Source organism: Lycorma delicatula, chromosome 2 (genome assembly GCF_047948215.1).
Source record: "Lycorma delicatula isolate Av1 chromosome 2, ASM4794821v1, whole genome shotgun sequence".
NCBI lineage: Eukaryota > Metazoa > Arthropoda > Insecta > Hemiptera > Fulgoridae > Lycorma > Lycorma delicatula.
The window spans coordinates 5,344,922-5,357,376 of record NC_134456.1 but is presented as its reverse complement, the minus strand read 5'-3'; the positions used below and the strand labels follow the sequence as shown (position 1 = coordinate 5,357,376).

The 12,455-nt window shown below is 30.0% G+C and overlaps 1 protein-coding gene across 2 annotated transcripts in view; it reads left to right on the top strand.

The window, feature by feature from the left end:
• Positions 1-12,239, top strand: part of LOC142320440 (Golgi matrix protein 130 kD) — a 112,744-nt gene extending 100,505 nt beyond the window's left edge. For both annotated transcript variants that reach the window (XM_075358215.1, XM_075358214.1), the window contains one exon: positions 11,792-12,239. In XM_075358215.1, coding sequence (XP_075214330.1) covers positions 11,792-12,045 — 254 coding nt within the window. In that variant the 3' untranslated portion in view covers positions 12,046-12,239. The remainder of the gene's footprint in view (positions 1-11,791) is intronic.
• The last annotated feature ends 216 nt before the right edge of the window (positions 12,240-12,455 follow it).

The following is a 12,455-nucleotide window of genomic DNA, read 5'->3' as shown; positions in this document are numbered from 1 at the left end:
GAGAGCTTATTTTTCTGTGTGTTAGGACAATAGATTGAAGCTGCACAGAATATTTTAAGGTTTTCAGCCACTGATACCGTCTTCTATCCATAATTTAATTTATGGGCTGTAGTTCAAATATAACAAAAAACATAAAAAAGTTATGTTTACGCCATCCATCCAAATGGAAGCAATAGCCTTCTGAGTTCTTGAACAAAAAATCATTATGTAATTTCTGTAAAACCTTTCCTGTAACATTTTTAATTATGGAACTAATTTCAGTAACATTGAAAAAGCGTTGATCATTCGGTACTGTTGCTGTTTAGTATATGTATTTATTTAACTGTCCATAAAATCAATTCTCATAAAGTTTTTTATGAGAATTTGAGTAACTCCTGTAAACATTATTATGGGTATTCATTTTAAAGCTAGTTTCATCTAATCTGATATTCCATTTTGGAAAATCATCATAATAGATGATAACAGTTTTGAAAATTCTAAATATGTATTAAAGTCAACTTTTATAAAACTTCGTAATGATTGTAGATGATAAGCTTTCAATTTTCAATGATCACATGAAAATGTGATAACAAAAATGAAAGTGCAATAACACCACTTCTTGAACTTGCAGAAGTCTTTTTTCATAGATTTTGTTGGAGTACAATTAACTGCTTGACTAACAGTTCTGTTTTCTCAAGCCATTCAACATCTTCCACTACTTTGTAAATCATATATGCTCCCACTAACCTCGATTCTTTTTTTGTTTTTAGTTATAAGTAGGTTAGCTGGTTGGTACTACAGTATGATTTTTTTTATTAAAGTAAATAATTTTTTTTTTCCCTGTTTCTATTTATTTTTTCTATGATAGACATTTACTGTTCTATGCTCAGACCTTCTTCTTTCTTTTTCCTGTTCAGCCTCCGGTAATTACCGTTCAGATAATACTTCAAAGGATGAGTGAGGATGATATGAATGAGTGTAAATGAAGTGTAGTCTTGTACAGTCTCAGTTAGACCATTCCTGAGATGTGTGGTTAATTGAAACCCAACCACCAAAGTACATTGGTATCCACGATCTAGTATTGAAATCCATGTAAATAACTGACTTTACTTGGACTTGAATGCTGGAACTCTCGACTTCCATCATTCTTTAGGAAGATGCGTTCATCACTCGACCTACCCGGTAGGTTTCTATGCTCAGACCTAAGATTCAGTTTCTTCACACATGAAATACAACAAACAACTTCAAGGTACCTTTTATACAGTGACTGCTCAACTTTTATACCGATTCTGTAAGCTTAAAATATTGTACACATGTAAATTTAATTGACATAAATAATTTATTTCTTATTCTTCTTGATAGACTTTCTAACACTGGATTTATTTTTATGTAAAATAGAGTATCTGTTTGTATATATGTACCTTGATCATTTATATCATTAACTAAACACTGGCCCTACCTGAAAGATTCTTTTATATTTGTACGTATTGATCTTTTAGACATTATTAACTAAATCGTGTTAATGATAATTGGATGAGAAGAATGGCTTCTTAAAACAATAAGAACGTATTACTTTTCAATATAATTTTATTATTTACTGATATTTTAAGTTATTGAATACATCATGTTATGTAAAAAAAATTTGAGAATGGTTATTAAAATTGAAATTTAGAAGAAATGCATTTTCTTGCATTTTTTCGATTTTTTTTGTTCATGAAAATGAGGCTGTTACTTCTGACTATGATAAAGATTACTAAAAAATATTTTTTTGTATTATGTTATGAGTGATGATCATTTGAGTTACTATATATTGATAAGGAAAGATATTTATATTACCTATATTGTGTGTATCTGTGTTATAAATGCTAATTGGGTAAAGTTTTATTTAATTTAATTTAATTTTAATTCGGTTTCATTAATATGTTTGGCATGTTGGGCATGAATGTGGTTTTTTTTTGAGAATTCTTACCCATTCTGGTTGATTTTATTTTCACCATGTTGATTGCGTGTCCTTTTCCTTTAATCCTTTTCATTGTTTTAACAGTAGTTAATATTAATTCTGACTTAATAAAAGGAAAGGAGGTTTTAATTGGATCTGTGTACCTTTTTTTAATATCTGTTAAAGACTTACTTACTGTTCATCCAATGAATTAATTTTGATGGTTAACTTTTTTTTATACCATTGTAAGTTTTTGCATATAACTTAAATCTTTGTCATTAACTAAAAAATTTTCTATTAAGAGAAGTTAAAGATTTTCTCATTTTTTTGTCGTAATCATTGCTTTGGGTTGTATTGTTAGAACGTGATGATAAGTAGCTTGCCATCATTCAAATTATGTTTGCACGAAAATTTGATAAAATTTGTAGGTAAACGTAGGATAAAGAATAGTACATATTACTGCATTTTAGATAGTCAGCTCTTGTTTTATTATATTTAGATCAATGACTTTTCAACTTTTTAATACCCTCAGTATAATATGATTTGTCAAACTTTGCAAAATAAGCAGTTACCTCAACTTTGACCTCATCGTTTGAAGGGAATCCCATCTAGGGAACCATTTCTTCAGGTTTGGGAAGATGAAGTAATCAGTAGGAGCCAAATCAGGTGAATACAGTACTTCAAAGCATAGATTGTGGAGTTTTGCACAACAACCCAAGACATGTATACTGGTTCATTTTCACAGAGAAAGAGCACACTTCATTTTTGGTCAGATGTGGAAATTTAGCCTGGACAACACCCTTCAGTTGGCCCATTAGTGAAGCATAATATTCCCTGAGTGATGGTTCCATATTTTTCCAGATAGTCTAGAAGCACCACACCATAGGAATCCCAAAAAACTGTAGCCATGTCTTTTCCTGTAGATGGAACCATTTTCATTTTCTTTGGCACAGTCACCTGCTCCTACCTACTGTTTGGTTTCTGGTGTGTAATTATGAATCCATGTTTCATCTGCTGTTACATCAATTAACTCAGCACAATAACATTTAAATAAGCCTAAACACTTAAGAAATGTTCATTAAAATGCATTTTTAGTAGATTGTAGCAAACATATTACTCATTGAGGAGCAAGTTTTTTCATACTCAAATTATGTAAAATGTAATGGACACAGTCTTGTGAGATGTTTGTGATACCAGCCAGTTTCTGTACTTTCACTCGGCGATCATTTACAACAGCTTTGTGAATTTTTATGACGATTTTGTCGGTTGTAACATTTTTTGAGCATCTTTAGAGGTCATAATTATGAATGGAAGTATGACCATGATTAAATTTAACAGATCACTCCTTTACCATCAAAAGCAAAGGTAAGAGTCCTTTAAAGTGAAATCTAAGTTTTTGTAAGTCATCAGGGTTAAATGTTTTAAAACAAAGTACTTTATAACAGCTTGAACTTCAATTTTATCCATTTTTTTAAAATGAATAACTTGAATGAATGAAAATTTCAAAACTTAATTTGATTACATGATCACCACAAACAAGCAGCTAAACTTATATGTCTGAAAATTTGTAACACTCCATCTAAAAGATCTTACTTGACAAATATCCAAGTTGTTTGGTGACACTTGCATCATCACTGTGTCAGGCTGAGAACTTTCAAAATTACCCTTGCATTTGATACTTTTCTTAATCATTTATTTATTATGTATCAACATAGAAATAATTGGCTTTAATACATTTTCATGTTGTTTAATTTAATTTTTCAAACTATCTTCAAAAAATTCTTCACTAATGACTTTAATCAACCAGTAAAGCTTTTTTTTTTTTTAAATATTGTCTGAAAAAAAATTGCATACGTGTAAAAACACGTATGGAAATTATCAAACAAATGTTTTCAACTATTTTCAGTTTGTTGTTGTTTTGAGGTAACTACTGCGTTCATTATAATTTGAATATTCATTTTTCCTTAAAATGACTTTTCAAATTATAAAGTTCACAAAAATTGAATCTTTATATAAATTGAAATTAAATATACGAGGTTTGTAAATATAGTAAGATGCTTTTCAAGCACACTGTAGTAGAAATGTTCAAGATGGGCTCAAATTCCCTAATCGTTAGATTGGAAGAACTGCTCAAGTTTCCTGGCCAGCAAAAGAAACCTCAAACTGACACCTATATATTTTTTCTGGGGCTACAATAAGAGATAGAATAAATTTGTGATGTATAGAACGCTTGAGTGAAAACATCACAGATATTATACAAACTGTAATGGCTGACATGAATGATTATCTCATGCCAGAGTATCATTTATATTTGCTGAGGAACAAGAGGTGATCACAATGAAATAAGAAGTCTGTAAATAAAGTAATGAGACTGGTTTAGAAAAACTTTTTATTTACAATCCAACTATACATGGACTCTTATCACCTTAAAAATAGTTCCCTTGGGAAGCCTCACAATGCTTTAAACAGTTTTCCCACTCTTAATAGTCGTGTTGGAATTCAGAATCAGGAATATCCTTCAGATAGTTGGTTAAATTTTTTTAATGTTTTCTACTGTTCCAAAATGGTGTCCTTTGAGGTGTTTTTTTAAAGTTGGGAACAGGAAAAAGTCGTAGGGACTCAAGTTAGGTGAATAAGGTGGTTGAGGAACTACAGGAATGTTTTCTTTACCAAAAACTCATTAATTGAGAGTGCAGTGTGACAAGATGCATTGTCATGATGCAGCATCCATTTGTCTTTGATGGCTGTTCTCACAGGGACAACTCTATTCCTCAGTCTTTCAAGAATTTCTCGGTAAACATATTGATTTACAGTCTGTCCTGTAGGCAAAAACTTCTTATGGAAAATGCAGTTACTATCGAAGAAACAAATTAGCATGGTTTTGATTTTTGATTTACTCATTTTTGCTTTTTTGGGACATGGTGAGTTTGAAGTGTTTCACTTCTTGCTCTGGCGTTTTGTTTCTGAGTCGTACTCAAATATCCAAGATTCATCACTCGTAATAACATTTTTTTTAAAAATCACTCTCAGTTTCAATTCACCCTAGAAGATCAGGGTAAAATCGTCTTGTCTTTCTATTTCAACAGTGATGTTTTTTGGGACCAATTTTGCACAAACTTTTTTCATATCCAATTCATTTGTCAAAATTTGATGGACTGTGGTATGGTTCAAATTCAATTGTTCTGCAATCATTCTGACAGTTAATCACAGTTCATACCGTATCAAGTCTCTGATTCGCTCAACGTTGTCGTCACTTTTTGACATTAACAGTCTTCCAGAGCATGGATTGTTTGCAACTGATTTCTGGCCATCTGAAAATGCTTTTAACCACCTAAAAACTTGGGTTCGTGACTGAGTGTCATCTCCATAAGCCCTTTTTCAATTTTGAAAAAGTTTCAGTAGTATTCTCATAGAGTTTAACACAAAACTTGATCGCACAATGTTGCTCGTAAATAGTATCACTCATTTTTGTTATGCACAACAAAAACTCATTTCACAAAAATTTGTTTACATCTAACATGCCAACAATAGATTAAAAATATTAATATTTAATATCGATCAGCTGTTCATATAACCATACATTTACTAGTAACTTTATGGTGTTCCCACTTTGGCTGCTAAAAAACCTAGTCTCACAACTTTATTTACAGACTTCCTATAACAGTTTGTGTCCAACAGCTGATATACTGATATAGCAAATATACCAGTGATATACAATATTTATCCTAAGAGTACATTTAAAATCGACCTTATGTGAAAAATACCTTTTTTTGTTTCATATATATTTTTATTAAAAAGTTTAATTACGTAATATATTTATTTATGAAAATGCTTTTTTTTTTTTAACTAGATTTTTTCTAAATTTTCTCACAGATCTTTAATGATTTATCTCATATGTCTTAATTCATAACATTGTAAAATTTGGGTATGTTGAATATTGACTTAATTTGTTTTTTTTTTAATTTAATATTAAAAGCATGTCGATTAAACTTAGTACCTGTTTGTCTTTATTTAATAAAAAATAAATAAAAAATTATAAATGTGTATCAAGTTGGTGAAACAATTTTGAAATTTTGTAAATTTAACTTCAGAGAATAGCAGTTATATTTGTTATTAATTAAACATTAATTTAAAAACTTTCTGTAATACAATTTTTAAAATAAATTAATAGTATGTTAACTTATCAAGTTGGCTAGAGCACTTATAGGTTGAATTAGAATATTAGTTATCAAAATCTAACTTCTGCAAAGATTTTCCAACTTTTAAAAATTAATGCACACTTTTTTTATTACAACTTCAATTTTTTTAACAATTCTCAGATCTAATCAAATGAAATCTAAATTGCAGCATCATTTACCATAGCTTTATATAGAAAGCAAGAATCAAAATATTATAATTTATACCAAATTCACTATATTTACCTATCAGTGGAAGCATACTGGTTTTTTTTATTCCAAAATTATTTTATAGACAAAATTAATTCTAGATAGCAAAACAGTTTAGAATAACTTGCCCTAAGAATACAGTAATTCAGCTGATTTTTACTTTATAATAAACAGTATTATTTTTTCACAACTTTATTTTTAATAAATTAAAAACCTGCTAATTTTATCCCTGATTAACAAAAACCCTCAATGATTTAAAAAAATTGTAGTGCTAAGAATTTGATATAGAGGATTGAGCTTGTATTTTATGGATATGGAAAAGGCACTTGATAGAGTATTGTCGGAAAAATTATTTGAGATTCTGAAAGAAAATAGAGTTGATTGAAAAGACAGAAGACTGATCAGAGAATTGTATATGAAGTAAAAAGCAACTGTGAAAATAAATGAGAATCTCACAAATTGGTTAGAATTAGACAGAGGAGTGAGGCAAGGCTGCTGTTACAACATTATTCATTCTTTATGTCGAGGAAAACTTAAACAGAAATATTGGATGACCAATAGATGGAGAAAATATAAATTGTGTCAGATTTACTGACAATCTGCTGATTGTAGCTAAAGACACTCAGACATCACAAGGAACGATAAAAACATTGGAAGTAGGGATGAAGGAGTATGGAATTAAAAAAATTTAGAAAAACAAAAGATATGAAGATAAATGAGAGGGAAAGTATGGATGTTATAACAGCAGAAAGAAAAATTGAACAAGTAAAAAGATACAGTTATTTTGGGACAGTACTAACTGAAGAATGGCGGAGTAAAGGAGTGCTAAGATGAGAATTGCAATAGCAAAGGAAGCCTTTTTTAGAAAGAAAAACGTACTCTGCAGCAACATGGATCTGAATCTGAGGAAGAGATTGGTAAAATGGTATGTTTAGAATACCTGTATACTCGTACAGTAGTTAAATATGGACACTGAGGAAAAAGGAATAGATGGAGACAACAGTGGTGGACAAGGCCCTGCAAAAAAGCAGAATGTGATGATGATGATGGTTCATTTACATTTAATAAATGGGAAATTCCTTTAAAAGATAAATCTCAATTTATAGACCCTAGTTAAAAAAATAAAATTACAGTGATAAAACAAATTTTTTGTTCATGAATACTTAAGAAACAGAAAATTCTTGTCCCAGTTCATTTTCAGTTACTGTATTCCAGTTATTTTAAAAGATTTTGTGTAAAGTTAAATAACTTTTTAAAAGTAATAATTTTTTTAATTATGAATTTAATTTGTTGTGAATTTTTCAGTAGTTCATCATTTTCAATTGGCGGTTCTGTCACCAATTTATATGATGAATTATTATTATTATTTATATAAATTATGTGATAATTTAACAATATCTGATGCAGTACTGTAAAAGTTTTAATGCAGTTTTTCTGGTACCACAGAATTCAGTTGTAAAACTTAATAATTGTTGTAAAGTTAAAACAGTGTAATTATAATTTTTTGGTTATTTATTTATTTATTTTTAATATCAGTTTGTACACCCCCTATGACCATATACTACACCCTACACTCCAAGCCTGCCTATCATGAGTTATGTTTTCCACCAAACCAGGCTGGCACATTGCCTCTGCTACCTTAGCATTCCACTCCCGTTGCAGACATCCCCTCTTTTTCTGTTGGTGTCTACCATTCCCAAATCTGGAGTGGTAGCCTCTCCTTTACTTCCATAATCTCTCTGACCTTCTCACTCCAAACTGTATTCCAAAATGTTTTCTGATAATACCTTCGCCCAATACATTATCTCTGCCACTGATAACCTCTGTTGTAATGCGCTATTCAGACCTCCGATCCATATGTGATCCCACTTTCAATTAATATTTTTAAAATGTGGTGTTTCATATCCTTGGATATTTGGTCATTCCACATCACTGAATTTAACATTTTTATTATAACTTTACCGTACTTCACTTTACCCTTAATATCGATCTCATCTCTACTGTTCGACATTAATGTCACTCCAAAATATAAAGTCAAATGTTTTGTATTCCCTATTGATGTTTTAAAATTTTATCCTCTTCCCCTTGACTACCATATGCCATCTCTTTTCCACATTCACTTCCAAATCAGTTCTTTTCCCATTTCTCAAATTCTGCAATCAAAGTCATATAAAATATCCTCTTCATCCCAGCCATGATGACCTGGTCATCAGCAAAAAACAAGTTGTCAATATATTTGCTATGTACAAGTAGTACAAGAGCTTTCTGCTGATAAATTTTGAATAATGTGTTGGGGATATACAACCCTGAATTTAAGCCCTTAGTCACATCAAAACTTCCAGATACCCTTTTTCAATTTTAACCCTGCATTTAGAGCCCTGATAGAAGTTCTTAACGGCATTTATATATAATCCAAATCAGTTCTTGTAAATTCTGCATTTAATCCTCAATATGCTGTTTCAATATTCGTTCATACAGTCTACCCAGTGAACCTGTAACACTTACCCTCCTGTAATTCCTACAGTCCACTTTATCCCCTTTTTTAAAAATTAAAGTTTTATGTCTCCTATTTTCCATTCTTGTGAATGTCATCTCCTTTAAAATAAAAATAAATAAATAAATAAGCTCACCAGGACTTTAAGCACCACTAGTGGTACATTTTAATCAAGCTCAATGGGAATATTGCCTTGATTAGTTGATCTCTTGTTTTACACACCTGTCAAGGCATTTCTCACACCCTCCACTAAAATTTTAACATTACTTATATCCACCACTCTCTATGAGTAATCTATTTCCTTAGATTTGTCTCTCTTTTCTGTCAATAGTTAGGTTATTTATTGAGTTAAATTACATGTAAAATTGTGTTCGTGATTTCGGGCTTTTGATACCATTGCTGTTTGCTTTTGTGGTGTGCTTTGTTTTTGTGGTTTTGCGTGATTTAAAGTTCCTGAATAGTCTGACGGGTCTCCTGTCTTCTGAACTCATATTTATTGTTTGGTTGTAAAGCCTCCTTATTACCTATATTTATTCCTTATGATGTAATTATACTCATTGACTTAAATAATGCTGTGTATCTGTAAAATAATGTTTATATTTTAGAACAAAATAAGTAGAGACATGAAGTATACATCAAAATAAAGGGAAACTGTCCAAGTTTTCCCTTACCAGCTAAGGCAAAACTTGTTCTAGTAAGAGTTCATGTGCTCTGTATCACAAGGTGTGTAGCTGCATGAAGGTAGTCACCATGATTATAGTTCAGAGGAAGGTTCAATGTGTTTTGTGGGCTATTAACTTTGAGTCAGTTACATTTGTTAGGCATAAATATTATCATGTGTTGAATGAAGAATCACTTAATGAAAAATACACATAGATGGGACATACAGCTTAGGAAAGTATGCAGTCTGTTGAAGCAATTACTTCCAAAAAAGCCATTGTCTGACAAGATTGTTAAAACGATTAAAAAAGTTATTTACTTAGCACATAAAAGTCAAGAGTGAAAGTGTTCTATAGAGTTAAATTTCCCAAAAAATAACTATACTTTATTGACTGTATTTAATTTTATTACTGCTGTTCTTCACGTCATCAATTACAAAATTCAGGTATTATGTAAAATTTATTCACTGGACAAAGTTAAACAATTTGACTTCTCTACAGACATTCTGAGTAAGTTAGGTCATATAATGGGGAGTTTTTTACAAAAACATTTATTTTGAGTGATGAAGCTATGTTTCATGTTTCAGAACAATTACATTGACATAATGTAGTAATGTGGGGTAGTGAACATCCATATGTTGTTATAAAAAATCAACCTGATAGCCCTAATGTCTGATATGTAATCAGACAAGACAGAGCTATTGGTACCTATTTTTTTCTGAGAAAAACTATAACGGTAAACAACTTCTAGACATGTTAGAAGTGCTCTAAATACTGAAGAATTTCAATCTCCAGTTAGACAGAGTGCAACCATATTTTGCTACATCTGTGCTGGATTACCTGAATGAAATATTTGGCTTCCAAATATTTGGAAGCCAGCTATCCACCCTTCTTGTCCGCAAGAAGGGTGGATAGCTGGCTTCCACAGTTTCCAGATTTTGCCCATATAGAGTTTTATCTGTTGTGTTACATAAGTATTCTCTGTTCAAATAAGAAATTTGGACCATTTAAAAGAACATATCATTGGAACTGTTTTGTATATTGTACCAAATGTTTTCTGTCATGTATGTTAAAAATTTGATTATTATCTTAATGTCTTGAAGCAATTAAAATCTGGTAATTGAAATCTACTGAACAGATAAGATTCTTAGAGAGATTCTCTTCATTGTGACAAATACTTTATGCCTCTGTCTCGCTTTACTCCAGCATTACGACTGTTTCAAACCCCACAATTATTTTATTGATGCACTGTATTTAAATTAATCCATCCTCAGGAACAATGATGTGTTATACATTATAATTATTTACTTCAGATATTAATTATACTAAATTGAATTTTATAAAAATATAAATATAACAATTGATCATCAAAAGGTAAAATAAAGTTAATGTTATCCGTCATGTCAGTATGAAGGTCTCAGTTGTTAACATTGTCATTGCTTATAACAATTGAGACCTTCATACTGACATGACGGATAACATTAACTTTATTTTACCTTTTGACGATCAATTGTTATATTTATATTTTTATAAAATCAATTTAGTATAATTAATGATATCTAAAGTAAATAATTATAATATATAACAAACACATCACTGTTCCTGAGAATGGATCTGAAAGCATTCAAACGTTACTATTAAAGATTGTTGGTAAGTGGAAACTATTATTTAAATAATGCACTATATTTAGTTTGTTGGCTGTAATAATAAAATAAAACAAAGGTAAGAATTAATTATTTATTACAATAAATTGTAATTTAATTATAATTATATTTATTTATTTCCTTTTTAAAGCAACTACAAGCAAACCACCCTATTACAATTGCTAGTGAGAGATGATTTTTTGTCGCATTTGAAAAATGCCAAGCCTGACTGGGATTTGAACCCAGAACCTACTGTTTGAAAGGCAGAAATGCTACCACTATCGTCATGGAGTTTGACTACATGTAATACAATAATAATTTATATAATAACAAAAAATTTTATTTTGTTCAACCAAACAATTAGACCTAGTAATTAGATTTAAAGAAAAAAGAGCATTAAGAAAAAATTGTATTCGTAGGCGGAGTTAAAGAATAGCAACAACATATTTATTTAGTAACAAACATTAAACTCCAAAAATAAAACAGCAAAATTAATAAATACATGTTAAAGATAATAAAAAAAGACATTTTAGAATATTATTTATTACATAGTCAGAAATAATAATTAAAACAAAGTAATTAAACTACAAAAAGTTTAACGTGCTCAAAAATGATGTTTTAAATAAATATACATTTATAATATACTTATAAAAAATTTACTAATTAACAATGGATTTTCATATTTTTTTCAGGTAAACCGACTGCTAGTCTTACAGTGGATCATGCAGTAGATGCACTGGAAACAGTCAGCAACCCTGCTGAATCAATTACACCAACAGGAACAGAAACAAAAATAAAGACTGCTGAAATTAATAAAGAAGAGACGGCTGGTAAAATACGTGCCCTTTTAACAGAGATTGGTTCTAGTAAGTTAGTTACAGCCGATGGAGAAACGACAAATTTTCACCCTTGTCCATGGTGCTCTGGTCGCCTTATAACTGTGTAATATTATATTTTAATCAAAGACAATAAATAATAGTGTACGAGTTGATTACTAAAATTGTTACTTTTATTACAGCTTCCATTTAATTATATGATAAATAGTGATAAAACTTCATTCTGTAGGAGGTATTTTATTTTTTTTTGTATGGCTTGTTTTTATGCTGTATTTTTTTATATAATAAAAAGGTGAAAAACGGTGACTGTCAATTATTAAATTAAAACTTCATGTTATTGTCAGTTACTTCATTTTTATTTGTCATGCTTAAATATCTTGCTTGCAGTATTCTGAATGTTTATAGGATTGTTTCTTTATTACAGTATGAATTAATTATTAAAAATGTAAATAATTTTTTATTATAACAATAGGTTGGAATTATTAATCTGTCCTCTGAGCTTTTTTTTTAGTTTTTTCTT